The sequence below is a fragment of the Gymnogyps californianus genome, chromosome 28 (genome assembly GCF_018139145.2).
Source record: "Gymnogyps californianus isolate 813 chromosome 28, ASM1813914v2, whole genome shotgun sequence".
In the NCBI taxonomy this organism is placed as follows: Eukaryota; Metazoa; Chordata; class Aves; order Accipitriformes; family Cathartidae; genus Gymnogyps; species Gymnogyps californianus.
The window spans coordinates 5,236,231-5,253,230 of NC_059498.1; the positions used below are offsets into that span (position 1 = coordinate 5,236,231).

Genomic DNA, 17,000 nt, shown 5'->3' on the forward strand with positions numbered 1-17,000 from the left:
AAGAACTGGCAATCAGGAAGGCTCTGAGACAGCCATCCCAGTGAGCTGAATTCATCAAGAACAACCGCTGGAGCCTTAAAAGGCCCTAGGGTTTGTTTGCAGTTAAAAGGGAGTATTGGCATTTAAAAACATATCTGGTATTTTGCCATTGTGAAAAAACCTGTTCCATTCCCGCAAGCACTGGAGGGGGAGGCAGGTCTGAACCCAGAAGAGAGGGCGAAGCGGTGTTTGGCACTCCAAAGATGCCCTGTAAATCCATCCAGCCCATCACTCGTGTCCCCAGCGCAGCCCGATGTGAACGCGGGGCAGGGTTAAGCACGAGGGATGGGATGAGGAGCCAGGCAAACCCTCGCTGCCTTCAGCTGGAGCCAAAGCTGCTTTCACCGCGTTTTGGGAAGTCTGAGCTCCCTGGCAGAGTCCTGGCACCCGGGATCGGGTGTGCGGTTTCACCTCCCGACAGCACCAGCTTTTGCTGCACGAGATATAGAAGGTGCCGTACGGCAGCCGAGGCTGTGAGCGGGCAGCGGGGAGGGAGGGGAAAGCTGGACACGGGCTGTGGGGTCAGGCTTTGGGGGAAAGAAGCTCGTATTTAGGACTTGTGCTTTGCCAAGGTGTAAAAGGATGAGTGAGAATAAAGCATGTAAGAGTTACCTCCTGTGTGAGATGTTGCTGGTATTTTAGGGAGAGAAATGAGCTCCCAAGAAAAGCTTTGAGCCTCTATGCCTTTTACAGCAGCAAAGCTGAGTTAAGAACAGAATGGGTCCTGAATCAGGACCGGAGTTTGACTGATGCTCCAATGCCTGTGATTTCAGGGAGAGGATGGGGGTGAAAAACTTAAAAATCCCTCCTTCCTCTCTCCCTGTGATTTGAGGAGCAGAGCAAATGCTCATGCTGATCCATCATAGCCGGATACAACTAGGAATCTCAGATCAGCCTAACGCTTGCACACAAAATGGAGCAGAGAGCGTTATTTTCACCTGGGACACGCAACACCTGAAATCCGTCTCTGGCAGAGCAGAGGTGCCCTGAGCGGTGCCACGCGAAACAGCAACCGAAGAGCGCTGCTCCAGAGGGAAAGGGAAAATCTTACTCACCACATCCACTGGGAATAGGAGAGAGGTGTAAACTGTGCCGTTGAAGGTGAGATGTTAGAGCTAAACGCTAAGAAATTTCTTGGGAAGTTTGCAGCATTTCCATTTCTGAAAACTTTTGGGAACGGATCGGACTCGTCCTTTCAGAGTGACTTAAGCGGAGCTGAGGCTGTCTGGGAGCAGGGGAGGGAATGGATGACCTCTTAAGGTCACTTCAAGCCCTATTTTCCATGATTACAGGGACATCTAATACTTGAAATGCTTTGTAATCAAAGTTGCCCTTGAGATGTTTCGGCGTCTCAAAGCAGAGCAGAAGGACCGTTTCAGTAACGCAGCTGTGATCTTCCCAACGCATTCCCGAATTCCTGAAACACCAACTCCTCGAGTCAGGTCTGCTGCGGAGAAGAGCAGAGCTCGCCCACTAAGCGCTGTGTGGATGAAGCAGGGCAGCCCCAGCTCTCCTGTTTAATTTGCAGGGAGACAAATGCGGCGGCTGCGTGAAACCTAAGCTAAAGTGTCCTCTGTCCCAAGCTGGGACCCAGCTGAAGCTTGTGAAACAGCTTGCGTTATCAGCGAAGGCAGCAGACCCCAGATAACGCTACGAGGGTAGGGCTGCTGGGGCTGTGATGGGCTGAGGCTAAAGAAGAGCAAGGTTTGCCTCGTTAGTTAGACCCCCCCGTTAGCCTGGCGAAAGCAGATGTGGGCACGTGGCCCTTCTTTAGGTCAGCACTTCACCCGTCGCCTCGGCACTTCCCAGACCCGAACTGGCACGCAGAGGTTCAGCATTTTAGGCATCGACCGGTGGACATCACCCGGACAGAATGAAATGCGGACTAGCGCCCACCTGTCTTTGGAAATAACTTCTGCGTGTCTCGGGTTTTTTCATTTGAAAGATTGTGAGAAACTTTAGAGCGATGCTGCTGTCCAAACTGCCTCACCAGCAGATGCCCTGAAATAACCATAATTGTGAACCCTGGGTCAACATTTAATGTTGCTGGATATTTATTTCACTCTATTAACTTTGTATCCTACAGAGGCACTTAATGAGAGGAAAATAAATAGGTTGCACTTTGGAGAAACAAGATATCAGAGTTGGCTGGGAGTGAAGTACCCAGAATACATATAATAAAGACACCAGGATAAACTATTCCATTTTATTGATTAGCAACCGTGCTAGGAGTGTAAATTGGTTACTTGTAACTATTATAGTGCATCATTTATTACAGCAGGCACGACGCTCCTGCATGGGTGAAAAGCTTTTGGAGACCCTGGCATGCTTGTGCGCTGCTAGCTAAAGGACTAAGCCACACGTTAAGTAGTTCCTGTGAAAGTAGTAATTACTCCCTAATAGCACCGAACTCTTAATCTACCCTAACAATGTCCTTCTGAGCCTTTATCTTAATGCAATATAGATGCAATACTTTTTGCTGCAGAGGCTGGTTGTGCCGAGGAGTTGTATAACTACCGAGCAGCAAGAGCTCGCCTCTGCCAGCGCTGGGATGCGGTTCATTCTGTGCTCGACGGTCTCCTGACGCAGGAACGCAGGTAGCGGTTGGAAGCAGCCGGTATCTGACAGCGTGTCCCAGCAGCACTTCTCAGAAGAGCAGGAAAAACACTTTTTAGAAAGGAACTGCAAAATGGATAGCCTTTACGTGGAGACACGTACCTCATCGCGCTGGATTTCTGCACGTGTTTGGGACAAGATACGCTGGGGGCACTGCGCCAGCACAACGAAACCCTCTCCCACACCGAAACCACCGACACTTCAATTTTGCCATTATTACTGCAATTCCATTAAGGGCTGCTTCTTGCTCAGCCCTGTCAACCAGAAATCCTACTTCTTTCCCACACAAATCCCTGATGTAGCTGAGCCAGCACAAACCTGGGAGGATACACACACACACACGCACGCATCCCTCCTACATCCAGGTGTGCGGGGTTACTGCTCCGAGCAGCTCAGCTGAACTCCACGGGGAAAAAAAAAGAAAAAAAAAAAAAAAAGGCTGGCAGATCTGAGGGGAAGGTTGTAACTTGGATAACCTCCCGCAAAAGTTCAGGCTGCTCGGGGGAAGCGAGTGGCGGATGGGACTGCGCTCCGCAAGCCAGCACAGTCAGTCAGCCACGGGCACTGCTTCGCTGCCGTAATGATGTGAGCAGAGCTCAGCTTGTGGGCTAGGCTAGCACAAACATAATCCTGCTCTGCTCCTTCAACAGATTGAAGCTGGGTGTGACGGGGATCCTAGAGCAGCAGGTATACATCTGGCAGCAGTCCCTAAACAGGATTTACATGTCAAAATGTAATGGGTCCAGTTCTCCCGGAGAGACTCAGGGGAAGCAGGGCAGGTCAGACACCAGGGAGAATATCTGACCAGGCACGCAGTCACAGCAGAGCCGATGGGAAGTGGATTTACCCCTTCTACGCTGATGGCACAATTAACATCTGCAGAACATCTGCTTTCCTGGATCCAGCTGTGCAAGGGCAGGGTGAGGTGGTGGCCTCCCTGACCCACATCCCCAGCAGCTGCAGAGCCACAGGGGAACACTCCGTCACTCACCCAGGACAGAAAAAGTCCAAATGGGTGCTCAGGTCCAGCTCAGGTCCGTTTCCTACTAGTTTCCTGTCTGCCGCTCTCCATCCCAAGTTTTCTCCTCTTAGAGTGCACATTTTGGGGGGACTAGATGCTGTTTTCAGTGTTTGGGGTTTGCACAAGGGGTTGCAGACCACAGTTGGGATGCCCAGACTTGATGGTGACAAAAATAACAATGACGGGAGCTATTGATTTTAGCAAAATTGTTCCTCCTGTAAGAAAGAGAAGGAGCAGATTGGATCTCTCCAAGACAGCACTTCCACTTGGCAAAAGAAAAGATGGGAATTAAGGAAGTTTTTACCACGGAAGGAGGTGCTACGTGGAATTAAGGTTTAGACCAACGCCATATGTATTATGCCCACAATCCATGTTCACTCTTGATTTTGCGATACAGTAATGTTTAATTGCCATTAATGTAAACATATTTTAAAAGGTTATTGTCCTGCTCTGTAGGTCAATGGACCTAATGAAGCAGCTCTAAGTGGGTTTGAATTGCTTTCATTAGGTGCTTGGTTTCCTGTTTACCTCATGGAAGTGGGTTCGGTCCTGCAAAGCTAACGTATATAAAAGCCCTGAAGGGTCCCCTCAGCACCAGAACTAGCTGAAATCCGCTGGGCAGCTTCAGCAAAGGAGAAAGGTAAGAAGCTCTATGTCAGTCTCTCTTTTTTTAACTTTTTTTCCTCTTTTTTTCCCCTAAGATAACAGTGGGAGTGAACAGTGTTTCCGAGTGTCAGGCAGTAGCCGTAGCAGAGCAGGAACAGCCCGTGCCTTTGGCTGAGTTTTACCCAAAGCGGTACAAGACTGGCCGCTTTCTCGGTAGCTTTGGCAGAAAAGACCCACAGCAGCGTACGTGTTGGGTTGTAAAGGGAAAGACTGTTATTTCAGAGGAGGATTCAGTACATGGCAAATACCAGGTTGGGATCTGCACCTACCCAGAGAAACGAGGAGGAATTGGTTCTTAGTTGCTTTTTGGGACCTCCCAGCTATGGATAAAACCCTATGTTATCCCTGTAATGCTTTTTCCAAAGCAGACAGCATTGCACAGGGGACTGGAAGACCTTCACGTTGCAAAGATCCCACCAGTTGCTCCTCCTTTTGTGAAGAAGTCAAATCACAGGATCAAAACAGTGTAGGTATCACAGCAAACTCCGCACCAGACAGGGCTAGCAGAGCTCGACGACTCCAGTTCAGTGTCACACAGGCAAAGGGGTCTTGTATTAATTCAGAAATGGTTTTTCAACAGTCTCTGAAAATGTGGACTGCTTTTCCTCCCTGTTTGGGTAAATTCTGCAGAGAAGGAGTACTGCCCTTTCTGAAAGTTAAGGCTACAATGCATTTCCTCTCCTAGGGTCATAAATAATTACCCTCAGCAGAACAATATTCTTGCACAACTTAGCTATTTTCAGATCCATCATCGTACCCACAGTTATATCACCAACATATGAAATGAAGAGCAAATAAGAGGGAAAACCCAGTTATTTAATCATGACATTTTTTTCCGTTCTCATTTAAAATACTCCTCAGCTTCTTGTATAATGAAATTTACTTCTGCTGTTAACACACTCTGTAAGTATTTGTCTTTTATTGCTTTCGGTCTAAGTATTTTAGGGATTTTGCCAGTGTTCAGAATATTATGTCTTTGCTTTTAGGAGCATTCCTCAGAACTTGGTGTATCTGAGAGAATGTAACACATTTATTATTTTCTCACTTAATAGGAAGGGCTGAAAACATTTGTAAAAGATGTCACGATTTTTCAGAAATAAAAAAAATGCCACAATTACGAACAACATCCAAACTTGCAAATTCTTGCTCTCTCCAAAACAATAATTGGGCTGTTGTAAGAGTACAAATAACTGCTTAGAGGAGTAAAGTTCTATCAATGTATGAATAAATTTTTGAAGGATGGGATACCCCCGTCCTGATCCAGCCCTTTTCTTTTTGTTACTGTATTATTCCTGTTAAGAGCAGCTCTCCCTTGCAATGCAGTTTCCAGAAATAGCTATAACAAAGAGTGAGGTGAGGGACAACAAAATATATCTGTGAGCCACGATCAAAACCATTTTTGTACGGAGTTTGCAGAGCTGGAATAGTAATTAAAAGAGCTCAAATGTCCAAGGGCTATTGAGCCGAACTGTGGACGTGAGGACTAGGAACAGCTTGAAACTAATAAATCTTGGAATCCGATCCTGTCACTGTCCGTGGGATATTTTTCATAACTGATAGTCGCTGACTCTGGCTCCAGTCCCTACATAAGGCATTATCCATCCCAACAGAAAATCTCCCAGAAATTAGATCAGGCTCCTAAATCCTGCAGAACCGCAGTGTGGGATAAGCAGGATGCCGTTGCTACTGAATTGCCCGATCCAACGTACGTTCCCTTTCACACACTCAAGATTGAATCGACCCTTAAAGCACAATGAGGTACCCACAGGGTCAGCTTGTAAACATGGAGGAAGACAAAGCCCTTGCCTCCAGGAATGCGCAACCCACAATGAATTTGATGGTTACAATAAAAGTATAGGGAACCAACATTAAAAGACATCACGGTGGGAAAGAGCATTGGCATTGAAAAAGTAATTTAACTGGGAACGGCAGAAGAGGGCTTTGTAGGATGGAGAAGGCTGCTCGAAGCACAAGGACTGAAGAAACACATTTACAAGCACAGGCACGTGCCCAGCCACTGCCAATCCCTCTGGGTTCGCTGTCCTGTCACTTATATGTCCCATGTGTTATAGGGGCCGGACATCTGGACTGCCCTCTGCTTTTGAACAGAGAAACCAGTCAAGAAAATGATGTCTTTCAAAGTTCTCTCTCTGCTCCTCGCTTCTCTGGGCTTTGTTCTGATGGAAGAAAATGTCTCGGGGTAAGTGTTTTGGAAAGCTCACAGTGTATTTTGAGCCTTTTCCAGCTCCCCACTGGAGGCAAATGGACTTCTTCCATTGGCATCTTGGTAAGTAGGTGAGAACATGAGTCCTGAGGTAGATCTCAGATAATAGAGACAGCCAAGCGTACAGAGATGAGCAAATGATAAGAGAGAGATCAAACTAAAGCCCTAAGCCTTTGAGCCAGAGCCAGGAACTCCCAAGTTTTCCCTACAAACTTCATGGCTCTGGGTTAGGAGGAGCAAGCTGGAAGCCAACCAGGAAGAGAAGAAGGTTGGCTGAGAACTAGAAACTAGATGTAATCATCCCACATGAATGAGGCTAGGGGGCATCCAGTATTTGGAAGCTTCTGAAAATATGACCAGTTACATAAAGCAGGTATATAATAAAGACTTTCCCTCTCTTTCCCTGACTCCTGCCACAAAATTTCCAACTACCACCCGAGAAGATCCAAAAGAATCCTCACTAGAGCAGTAGGAGTTGCTGCAACCCCAGATAGTAGCACTAAAAAAGGATCAGCCTTGAAATCCTTTGCTAACTTAGGTAGCCACCAACTATGTCTACACTGTCAGATCAGCACTGGTCTCAAGGTCAGCCCTTGTCTCCTGCCCTCCGCCCCGAGCCTCTCGAGGACACAGGAGAAGGCTTCCTTGGCCCTAGGTGTGCAGCTCACTGGAGGAGGGAGCCTGAGCACACTTGGTGCCTTAGCTCGGAGCCAAAGTCCCCGTGAATCAGGCTACGGCAGGGAAAACCACACTGACTCCAGACTATCAGCAAATATCCTGAGCTCACCTCCTCCCAAGTTCTCAAATCTGAGCTGCAGTTGTGTTAGTAGCCAGCAAAATGGACAAAGAGCGTGCTAGCCGCTTCTCTGGCCGTCTCCTCACGTTACAGTGCAGGAATGGTCACCTGTACAAAGAGAGCTTAAAAGTGAGCACAAAACCTTGCTGACTGTAGGGACCGCATGGGCCACCACGTGCAACCCAAGCAAAACTCTGCACAGCATGTGCTCCCGGTCCGTGCAGGACTCACTCTGTCTCTCTGCTTTTGCCCCAGCGTGAGTATAAGGACTCCCAGTGCCAGACCAGTGCAAAGACGCTACTCTGAGGCCACCCTGGCAAGCGATTACAGCCGCACGATGGATAACATGCTGAAGAAGAACTTTGTGGAATGGTTGCTAGCCAGACGGGAGAAGAAAAGCGAGTAAGTGTGTCGACTTTCAATGCTCCTACGATCCAAACTTACAGCTGTCGTCAGCCAACTGATGGCTACAGAAGAATGCAGAGCCGAGGATATTTTTCTTGGACTGCAGCAGTGATTCTCTAGAGAGTTGGTTTTCTTTTTTTCTTTTATTTTTCTAAGTCCTAGAAATGTTTCTGGTCTGTCGGCACACAGCACAACTATCCCTCTCCCTGTCCAAGACCGCCGCCTTCTCTGGCTGCTGGCAGATGGAGTGGGAGGGAGCTGGGGTTTGGGGAAAAGCAGCATTTTGGCACCCTCTTGTGGCATCTCGGGCTGGTATCTTCCCATTTCGCCTTTCCAGCAACATCATCGAGCCGTACAAGAGGGAAGCTGAGCCCCAAGTAGCAGCTGCGAATGGCCCAAGATTGGACCTGGGCACCCAGGAAGCCAAAGACTTCTTCGCCTGGCTTCTAAAAGCCAAGAAAAATCAGAGGTGAGATGGGAGAAGAGAAAGAGAAAGTCTGGTCACAGGGAGGGATGAGGTCCCCAAGCGTTTTAACTTTTGAGGGAACGTTTTGGGGCAGGAATCTATGGTAATGGCTTCACATAGGAAAACAAGAGGGTTTCAATTTCAAAAGGAAATTTCACGTTTTGCAATTCTGTCTCATGACTGAAGAAAAGAACAAAGACAAAAAGAACCTCTCTAATTTTGAAATGTCTCACAAAATACAAATTTCAAAAATATAGGTGATTGGGGTCTTTTTTATTTTGCAAATATCAGCACAGCCTCATCAAAAGCCAGCGCTTTGCAAAGCACAGACTTTTGACAGGGCTGAAGCGCATTCGTTCCTCTAACATCCTAACATCACTGTAACAGAGAAGTCAAAAAGAAGTGCTTTGACCTAATCAAAACAAAGCCCTCTCAAAAGAAAACTCTCCAGCGAAAATGAGACGAAATTGGTATTTTCTGCAAAACATTTTGATTTGATCTAATCAGCCCACACGGGGGGGGGGGGGAAATCCCACTCGTTCACACTCTCAGCATGTTGACCAGTTCATTTTTAAAAAAAGAAACAAAACAGTTCTTTCCCGTATCACTGCTACAAGCTCTTATTATGAAAAGCCTGTCATCTAAACGTGAAACCATGCAGGAGAGATGCCTGCCTGACCCAGGAGGAATTTCCCAGTTTGTTTCTGATCTGTCTGAGCGTCCCTGGTAAAGGGCACGGATTTTTTTTTTTTTTTTAAGATGTAATCATCTTAAAATCATCATGATCACGGTAATGATGGCGATACGAGCTCGCTCGGGGAACAGGTACTGCTGGGCAAGGTAACCGAGTCCATATGGAGCTCTCTGTTCCTGCAGCCCGTGCCTTCGTTTCCCAAGCCATCTGGCTGAGAGCACACTTGTGTATCTCAGCGCGGCGCGGCTTTGTGCTGTGTCAGCATATCCACAGCCTGTCAATAGCCTGTTTCACCTCCCCCAATCTTAGCTTATGTCACAAATGTTCAAAAAGCAAATTAGACACACGAGTCCAAAGAAAAATCTGTTCTCGGGCGCTTTCTATATTTAAAAAAAAAAAAAAAACCACTGACAAATGAATGAGGGATACATTTCCTTTCTTTAATATGAAGGGGATTTTACAAAACCTAACAGGTTGCTGCTGCTTAGTCCTAAAATGGTGGCAAGAAGGAAAAAAAGCACTTACCGCACACAGCCCACATCCTTCAGGCACAATCCTAGTGTCCTCTGGCAAAAAAAAATGGAATTTCTAACTACAAGGAGTCATGGGACAGTCACCCAGAACAAGAATCTGGGGGCATTTGTTGTCTTTTACAGCCTTTTGCGTGAAAACTGCTTTAGAAACCGGGGTGCGAGGGATGACCCGTGGTGGGGGAAATGAGCACAGTTATGGTTCACAGAGGTGTCTCAGGGCAAGCACTCAGAAAATCAGACACCGAGAATTGCTAGTCATACTGAAAATACAAAATCAAAGAAACGAGGGCTTTGAGGGATCTCAGGAGGTCATTTAGTGTGACCTCTGCTCCAAAGCAGGATCAACGCACCCTAAACTGTTCCTGACAGATGTTTGTCTAACCTGTTCTGGGGGTGGGGGCGGAGGGGGAAGGGAAACCTTTGATGCTAGAGATTAATCAGCTTGGTTAGCTTCATTTAAAACAAAAATTGTTTGCTAGTGTCTCCCTTAATCTCCTTAATTGCAAATAAAAAACGCGACTTGCAGGGGAAAGTCCTTCTTGGAAACAAAGACTTTCCTTTGTGAGTTTGGAGCGTAGATGCCGCTTCACCCACGCTCTGCCTTTGTTTTGATGCCTGCTGGGTCTAGGAGGAGGTGGGGTGCAGGGGGGTCACTGGACCGTTCTTTCTCATCCCCCAAGCCACGTTCACTGCCGGGCAGCCCAAACACGCCAAGAGCAAGGCACTGTTGTGTGCAAGGAGCTCACCATGTCAAAAAGAGGTTAAAGCTTTTTGTGGGTTTATCTGAGTCAAAGATACCAGAAGACAAGGAAAATAAAATCTCCCTGTGAACTTGAGGGGATTGGGGTGCGAGGCTGTTCAATACTGCATCTGGGTTGTTGCCTCTCCTCTGTCTTTACGGCACTGCACGTTTCTTGCAGTTTTACTTCTCTGGAAGATTCAGAAGGTTTGAAGGATGTTTTGAACCAGGAGTTTCTGACATGGCTGATGTCGACTGATCTCTGCAGACCAACGTGAGTGGCTGTTCTGCCTGTTCCTGTTGTTACAAGCACCCCTACAGATCCTTTCCCAGCCCTTGTCCCCAAAGGGACTTGCTGCAGTGCTCAATCCACGAATTTAGGATTTCTTTAGATAACCGCTAAATGCTTACATGGCACAGCTCAGCTGGATTTGTCTGGAGAGTTAAGAGCTCTGGCCAGAGTTTGGTTCTGCAAAAGTATCTTCAGACCATTGATACAACAAAGATGGGGGAAGACGAATTTCAAAAAATTACTGTCTAGAGAAGGGAGGTTAGTAAATCCTTTCCCCCTCTTTTTAATGAGAAAAGGAGGTGTTGGTTAGACCACTTGCAGGAAATATTTTTTTCTGTGCATTGTACACTGCTGTGAAAGGCATTCAGAGAGAAACACAAGAAACTGGGATGCAAAAGGTGCAGGGGAGGGCCCCGAGGAGGCTCAAGGGAATGGCGAGCCCATCCTATGCTTAGCTGAGTAAAATGAAGGCTGAGAAAGACAAAGTCACCGTCTCTGAAAAAAAACCAGAGCGAGAAAAGAGCTGTTTATGCTAATGGCAAAAGTTGGCACAAGAACAAAAAGGGATGAACTGGCCATGAATAAATGTAGGTTGGAAATAAGAGGCAGCACTGTGCTACAGACAATTCCATGCAGCTTGGTCAGACAATGTGAGCTGAGTGGCCAGCCAGCAGGCCAGAGAAAACAAATAACTGTTGAACTCACACTGCAGCCTTTCCTGCAAAGAAACATTTATTTGCATCTCCTTCCTCTAACCAGTTGCTGATTTTTCTCAATACTTGTAGGTACTTACTATTAAATACTAACTTTGATACACGTCTTGCTATCAAAATGGATTTGCAAGGTATCAGAGGGGGCTGGAAGGTAGAGAAGGCAATGACTTATGCCTCGTTTCCTGTAAGAACCAAGTGAAAACGGGTGAAGCGCAGTACCACAGGAATTTATGTTTTTCTCTCCCACCTCTGCTTTGTTAGGACTGCGTAAGTCCAGGACCCTCCTGAGGAGCTCTCTCTTCATCCTACCAAGACACACGAGGAGGAGAAGATGTCTTATATTCACTCTGTTCTGTGCATATTGTCTATTTTGCTAATGCAAGCAATAAAGAGTTTAGTCTGAAGCTGAAATAAGATTCAGATAAGACTTGATTTGGGGATGGGCTATAAAATGTTACTAAATTGCTGAAAAAATAAGCGTCCTTCCAAACAAGGCTCGTAAGGATCACAACACACCTTGTGAGTGTCAGTGGATTGGCCTGCAGCTGACCGAACCACAACACGGAAAGATCCCCACTGCAGGTTTTCAGGCGTTTAGGTCCTGCCACTGGGCGACGACTTAAAAAACGACGTTGGCATCGGCTGTGGGTGGCGAAGCTGAAGGGAAACAAACCCTGGCCAAGGGCTGGCCCAGCTGAAACCCAGCCGGGAGCCAGCCTGCGCTTCCAAAGGAGTCCTGATGGATTATCCTGATGGATTACCCACCCACCCCCAAACCGGGGCTCCCCTGCACCCCGTGGAGGACACCCTCCCACAGAGGGGACCCAGCCCCACCGACAGGGACTTACCTCCATCTGGGGGGGGGGGGGGGGTCACCCTTACCCAAAGTGGGGCTCCCCCCACCCCGGGGGAGACTGAAACCCCCTCCAGTGAGGGCTACCCCCCACCCCGGGCGGGGGGGGACACGACACACACCCTCCCACAGAGGGGACCCAACCCCCCCAAACAGGGCCTCTCCCCCCCCCCCCCCCCCGGGGGGGACCCAACCCCCAGCAGGGTCCCACCCCCCCATACACACACACAAGGACCCCCGGCGCTGCCTGAGGCGCTCGGGGGGGGGGGGGGTCCTCGTCACGGGGGGGGGGCGGGGGGGGGGGGGCGCTGCCGTGGGTGCCCGGGAGGAGGACCCCACCCCCTGCCGTGCGTCAGCACCGCCCGTCGCGGGGAGATGACGTCAGGCGGAGCGCGGCGGGCAGCGGGGCCGGGATGCACCGGCGGGGGGTGGGCGCGGGCGCCATCGCCAAGAAGAAGCTCGCGGAGGTGAGGGGCGCTGGGACCCCGCTGGGGAGGGAGGGGGGGGAAGCTCGGGGAGGAGGGGGCGGCCGGGCCGGGTGTGGGGGTGCCAGGCCCGTGGGCGGCGGGGCCGGCCCGTGGGAGGGTGCCAGACCCGGTGCGGGGGGTGTCAGGCCCGTGTGAGGCGGAGCAGGACCCACCGGGCCCGTGGCGGGAGGTACCGGGCCCGTGTGAGGGGTGCCAGGACCCAGTGGCCCCGGGGCGGATTGCCAGGCTCCGGAGGGGTGCCAGACCCCACCGGTCTCGGGTGGGGAGCCGCCAAAGCTCCATTGGTACCGTGTGAGGGGGGGCCAGGCCCCTTCGGCCCTGTGGCGGGGGGTGCCAGGCTCGGTGTGGGGCCATCCCCGTCCTCACATCTGCCATCCCAGCCGGTGCTAGCCCTGCTCCAAGCCCAGGCTGCGCCGAGCTTCCTGGCAGCCTCCCTGCTTGCCCAGGGCGCCAAGCCGCATATCCTCCTGGTTCATCCATCCTTAAGGAGCGTCTCCCTCCTCCAGTTTTGGTTTCTGGTCCATCTGTCCTTCAGCACTGTCTCCATCATCCTGTTTTTCTCCTACAGGCAAAGTACAAGGAGCGAGGGACGGTCCTGGCCGAAGACCAGCTGGCCCAGGTGGGAGATCCCCCCCTGCCCTGGCAGCGGGAATAGCCGTGGTTGGGAGCCCAGCCGCAAACCTGGGCTTTGGTTCCGCCTCTGCTTTGGTGTCCAGAACATTATCCATGAGCGGTGCAGATAACGATGGCACCCATTAGGCTGCCTTTCCATCAGAGAGCTGTGATGTTGGCTACAGGTCTTGCTCTGCCTCCCTTCTCGAGACCTCAGCAACATCTCATTTCTGTAGAACTGTTTCTGCTCCGTGTACATCACAGAATAACTGTTGCCCCGCTTCTGAGCCTGTCTCTTAGTTCAGAACAGCCCTTGCCTTGTCTTATCTCCACTGTGGTCTGATACTGGTTTGAATTCAGCGTTAAATGCGTGGAGAATTCTGATTTCATCGAGCTATTTTATCTTGTTTCCTTCCTTTAAGACCACTGGGGCCATCTGCACTGGGTAGGCAGCACGTCAGAGACGCGAGCGTTTCTTGAGGGCTCTGCTCACTTAGTGCCTCTTGGGGGCTGCGTTTATGCAAAAACCGCATTAAATAAGCGTTAAGACAGAAACACTTCTGCAATTCTCTTTCAGATGTCTAAGCAGCTGGACATGTTTAAGACCAACTTAGAAGAGTTTGCCAGCAAACACAAGCAAGAGATCCGTAAAAATCCTGAGTTCCGGGTCCAGTTCCAGGATATGTGTGCAACCATCGGAGTGGATCCTTTGGCATGTGAGGAACAGGCACCGGGGTTAATGGCCAAGGATTCATCTTGCTGTTCTCATGCTGTAAACAGCTCGCAGTGAAGCTGGTGGACGTTGTCCTTGAGGAAAGCTGATGGTGTTTTGATTCTTGGGGCTTGTGAATTGGTGTGATGTACCTGTGGGTGCTATTTACTTAAAAGGGTGGGGGAAGAGAGGTGGAGGTAACCAAAATGGAGACTTCATTAACAGATCTGAGTCCTCACAGTGAGGTTTGCGAGCAGTCTGCTTCACACCACTAACTGTTAAGGAAGGCTGTTTTTCCCAATGGTCCAATTGCTTTCCTCTTTCTCACTTCACAGCCGGTAAAGGATTCTGGTCAGAGATGCTGGGAGTTGGAGACTTTTACTATGAGCTGGGTGTGCAGATCATTGAAGTTTGCCTGGCTCTGAAACACAGGAATGGAGGTGAGGATCCCACTGCGTCCATTTTCTAGGAGATACAGCTAATAGGAGGATACCTTTTCCCTGTGGAAAATGAGTCGCGTGGCTCAGTGTAGTGTTCTTTACTAGATTTCACAAATTACTGAGATGGCAGTTTTGTCTTCATTGTCCCCCAAAAGCCTCGTTTTGTTTCTATAACACGTATAAAGGCTGCACCACTGGTAATCCCCCAGCTTTATTGATTCCTGCAGACATCAACCAACTCTGCCCTGTTTAGCTAACAAAACCGTAACTCACAGTGTCGTGGGGAAGGAGCAGGGATCAATGACAATCTTGAAGGAGCACGAAACTGATAAGTTACTGCTTTGAGCCTGGCAGTAAGATTGTCTCTAAAGGATCACAGCAATATCCCGAAGAGTTGGAATACCAGTGATAAGTGCCTAATGAAAAGATGGTAGATGTTCTTCACTCCAAAAGGGCAATTTGAGACCAGGAATGGGCTACAGCAAAGCCACTTGAAACTTGAGTCCGATACATTTGTGGGAGAAGGCAACAGCTGACTGCTTCGTGTTAGTTCTGGGAACAGAAGTGACTCGATGCTTATCTCACCCAGGGCTGGATACTGGGAACAATGAACAGCCGCTTGTAAAATGGAAGGCAGGGGTGAGCCAGTGGCAAACACACAAAGGACCCTTGACTGCTCTTGCTGGAGTCATTTTGTTGCTATGCAGTAATGCTTTCCTGTCCCCTTCTGTTGACTCCTAGGTCTGATAACACTGGAAGAACTTCATCAGCAAGTGCTGAAGGGAAGGGGGAAGTTTGCTCAGGATGTCAGCCAGTGAGTGTCTGTACACTACAGGAAAGGGGAATCGAGTAGCATTCGGGGAAGAAAAGGGGGTGACTGATCTCTTCAGCACTGGAAGGTGCTGCTGTTAGTTGGACTCCAAATTTAACTTCTAGCAACGGAGCCACTTACACGTGATCCACGATTAATGACGTAACCATTTCAGAAAGCAGCAGTGTGCTTTCTCTGGGAGCCCTAAGGCATAAAGGACTGTTGCCTTGAGCTGGAGACAATGAGTGCCCTGCAAATCCAGCTCTCTTACTGGCACAGTCTGCTGAAGCTGCTGTGGTCTCCTGAGCTGTAAGGAAGGGACTGATGTCATCACATATGTGATGACACATAAACGTGTCATCACAGCAGCAGATTTTAGGACACAGCTCACCATCATGATCACTAATTGGGGCTGAATCTTAAAGTTTAGCACTTGCAGCTCAGGCGCTACAAGTGTGTCTCTAATGCAAGTCTGCACTTCTGAAGGGGGGCACAGATATGCAAACTAATTCTAAATTGCTTTAGAAACATTTTTTTCAGCTGTTGATTACCTGAAACTGCAGCAAGCTCCAGGGAGCTATTATTGCTCATAGCTTCTGCACATCAGGTCTTCCTCATTTACAGAGCATAGTGTGCAGCTTGAGAGAGGCTCTTGCTTTAAAGCCTTGCGTTGACCTCTGCTTCTCAGGGATGATCTCCTTCGTGCAATCAAGAAGCTGAAGGTCTTGGGGAATGGCTTTGGGATTATCCCTGTTGGTGGAACATACCTGATCCAGTCGGTGCCAGCTGAACTGAACATGGATCACACTGTCGTCTTGCAGCTGGCAGAGGTATTGAGCCAGGAGATTTTAAAATACAACCACTTTGAAAGAACCTTACTGCTTCCGTGGCAGGGAACTGTGATTAGACCGGGCCTGTAGGCAAAACTTCCCCCACTCTTCTAAACTATGGACTTAAGTCTTGACTATAAGCACGCAGTATTTTTCCTCTCATTTCAGAAAAAGGGCTACGTAACAGTCAGTGAGATCAGGTCCAGTCTGAAGTGGGAGACGGAACGTGCAAAGCAAGTGCTGGTACGTATGAAGGTCTCATGCGCACAGTGGAGTTCAGTGACAGTGTAGAGTGACTGCTCCTGCAGCAGACACTTGGCTGGGGACGTGTTATCGCGGCATGCACAGGGGATCCTAAGCTAGCTGGCAGACCAAAGCCAGAGTACACACTGCATAAACATAGATTGAGGAAAGCAAAATCTCAGAAGCTGCAGATGTTCCTGTGGCTTCCCTAACCTCCATTAAAACTTGAATCTCCTTAGCTCAGGTCCTACATAAACATGCAGGACGGGCATGGCTGGATGTCTGAACTATATTTCTCCTGGTCAAGTTGAGTAAAAATTATTGTAGCCCAAGTTCTACACCCTCCCTTACCCTAGAACGAATGTGGGGTCAGGCCTCTATTGTGAATGACTTCTCAGCCATTTAGTTAAGTTTCACTCACAGCTTCCGCTCTGTTTGTACAGGAACACTTGCTGAAGGAAGGAATGGCCTGGCTGGATACGCAGGCGGCAGGAGAACCTCAGTACTGGCTGCCTGCTCTCTTTACAGAGCTGTACTCTCAGGAAATCACTCCAGAGGAAGCCAAGGAGGCAATACCTTGACTGCTACGTGTTCTGTGCCTGTATATAATTCTTCTTCTGAGGTTATCTGCATATCACCTGAAACACAGGGACAGTGGACTTGAAATAAAAGTTTTGTAAAAAGTGTCTAGCTTGAAAAGTTTAACAGGACTAATTCATACTCGCTTACCTCTGAATTTTCTCTTCTGTTGTGGGTGGAAATGCCACTTACCATTACAGACAACTAATTACCTTGTCACAGCAAGAG

The 17,000-nt window shown here is 48.9% G+C and overlaps 2 protein-coding genes across 3 annotated transcripts; both read left to right on the plus strand.

Moving 5' to 3' along the window:
• Positions 1–6,468: 6,468 nt before the first annotated feature.
• GIP (gastric inhibitory polypeptide) lies at positions 6,469–10,477 on the plus strand. Its single transcript, XM_050912066.1, has 4 exons — positions 6,469–6,542; positions 7,618–7,764; positions 8,105–8,236; positions 10,381–10,477. Exons 1-4 carry the CDS (start codon positions 6,469–6,471, stop codon positions 10,475–10,477), a joined length of 450 nt encoding a protein of 149 aa, XP_050768023.1.
• Positions 10,478–12,470: 1,993 nt separating this feature from the next.
• Positions 12,471–16,879, plus strand: SNF8 (SNF8 subunit of ESCRT-II). 2 transcript variants are annotated; one of them, XM_050911730.1, is made up of 8 exons: positions 12,471–12,524; positions 13,114–13,164; positions 13,735–13,873; positions 14,205–14,309; positions 15,051–15,123; positions 15,809–15,950; positions 16,119–16,193; positions 16,637–16,879. In XM_050911730.1, the coding sequence occupies exons 1-8, from the start codon at positions 12,471–12,473 to the stop codon at positions 16,772–16,774; spliced, it is 777 nt and encodes a 258-aa protein (XP_050767687.1). In that variant the 3' UTR covers positions 16,775–16,879. The 2 variants fall into 2 exon arrangements, with proteins under 2 accessions (XP_050767687.1, XP_050767688.1); XM_050911731.1 differs by lacking the exon at positions 13,114–13,164.
• Positions 16,880–17,000: the final 121 nt, after the last annotated feature.

What these genes read in the sequence shown, in the direction of transcription:
- SNF8 (XM_050911730.1), top strand. Translation starts at nt 12,471, where the DNA reads ATGCACCGGCGGGGGGTGGGCGCGGGCGCCATCGCCAAGAAGAAGCTC. An exon ending in CCAAGAAGAAGCTCGCGGAG is followed by an intron (nt 12,525 to 13,113) that starts GTGAGGGGCGCT and finishes TTTCTCCTACAG; the next exon opens with GCAAAGTACAAGGAGCGAGG. An exon ending in CCGAAGACCAGCTGGCCCAG is followed by an intron (nt 13,165 to 13,734) that starts GTGGGAGATCCC and finishes ATTCTCTTTCAG; the next exon opens with ATGTCTAAGCAGCTGGACAT.
- GIP (XM_050912066.1), top strand. Translation starts at nt 6,469, where the DNA reads ATGATGTCTTTCAAAGTTCTCTCTCTGCTCCTCGCTTCTCTGGGCTTT. An exon ending in ATGGAAGAAAATGTCTCGGG is followed by an intron (nt 6,543 to 7,617) that starts GTAAGTGTTTTG and finishes CTTTTGCCCCAG; the next exon opens with CGTGAGTATAAGGACTCCCA. An exon ending in AGACGGGAGAAGAAAAGCGA is followed by an intron (nt 7,765 to 8,104) that starts GTAAGTGTGTCG and finishes TCGCCTTTCCAG; the next exon opens with CAACATCATCGAGCCGTACA.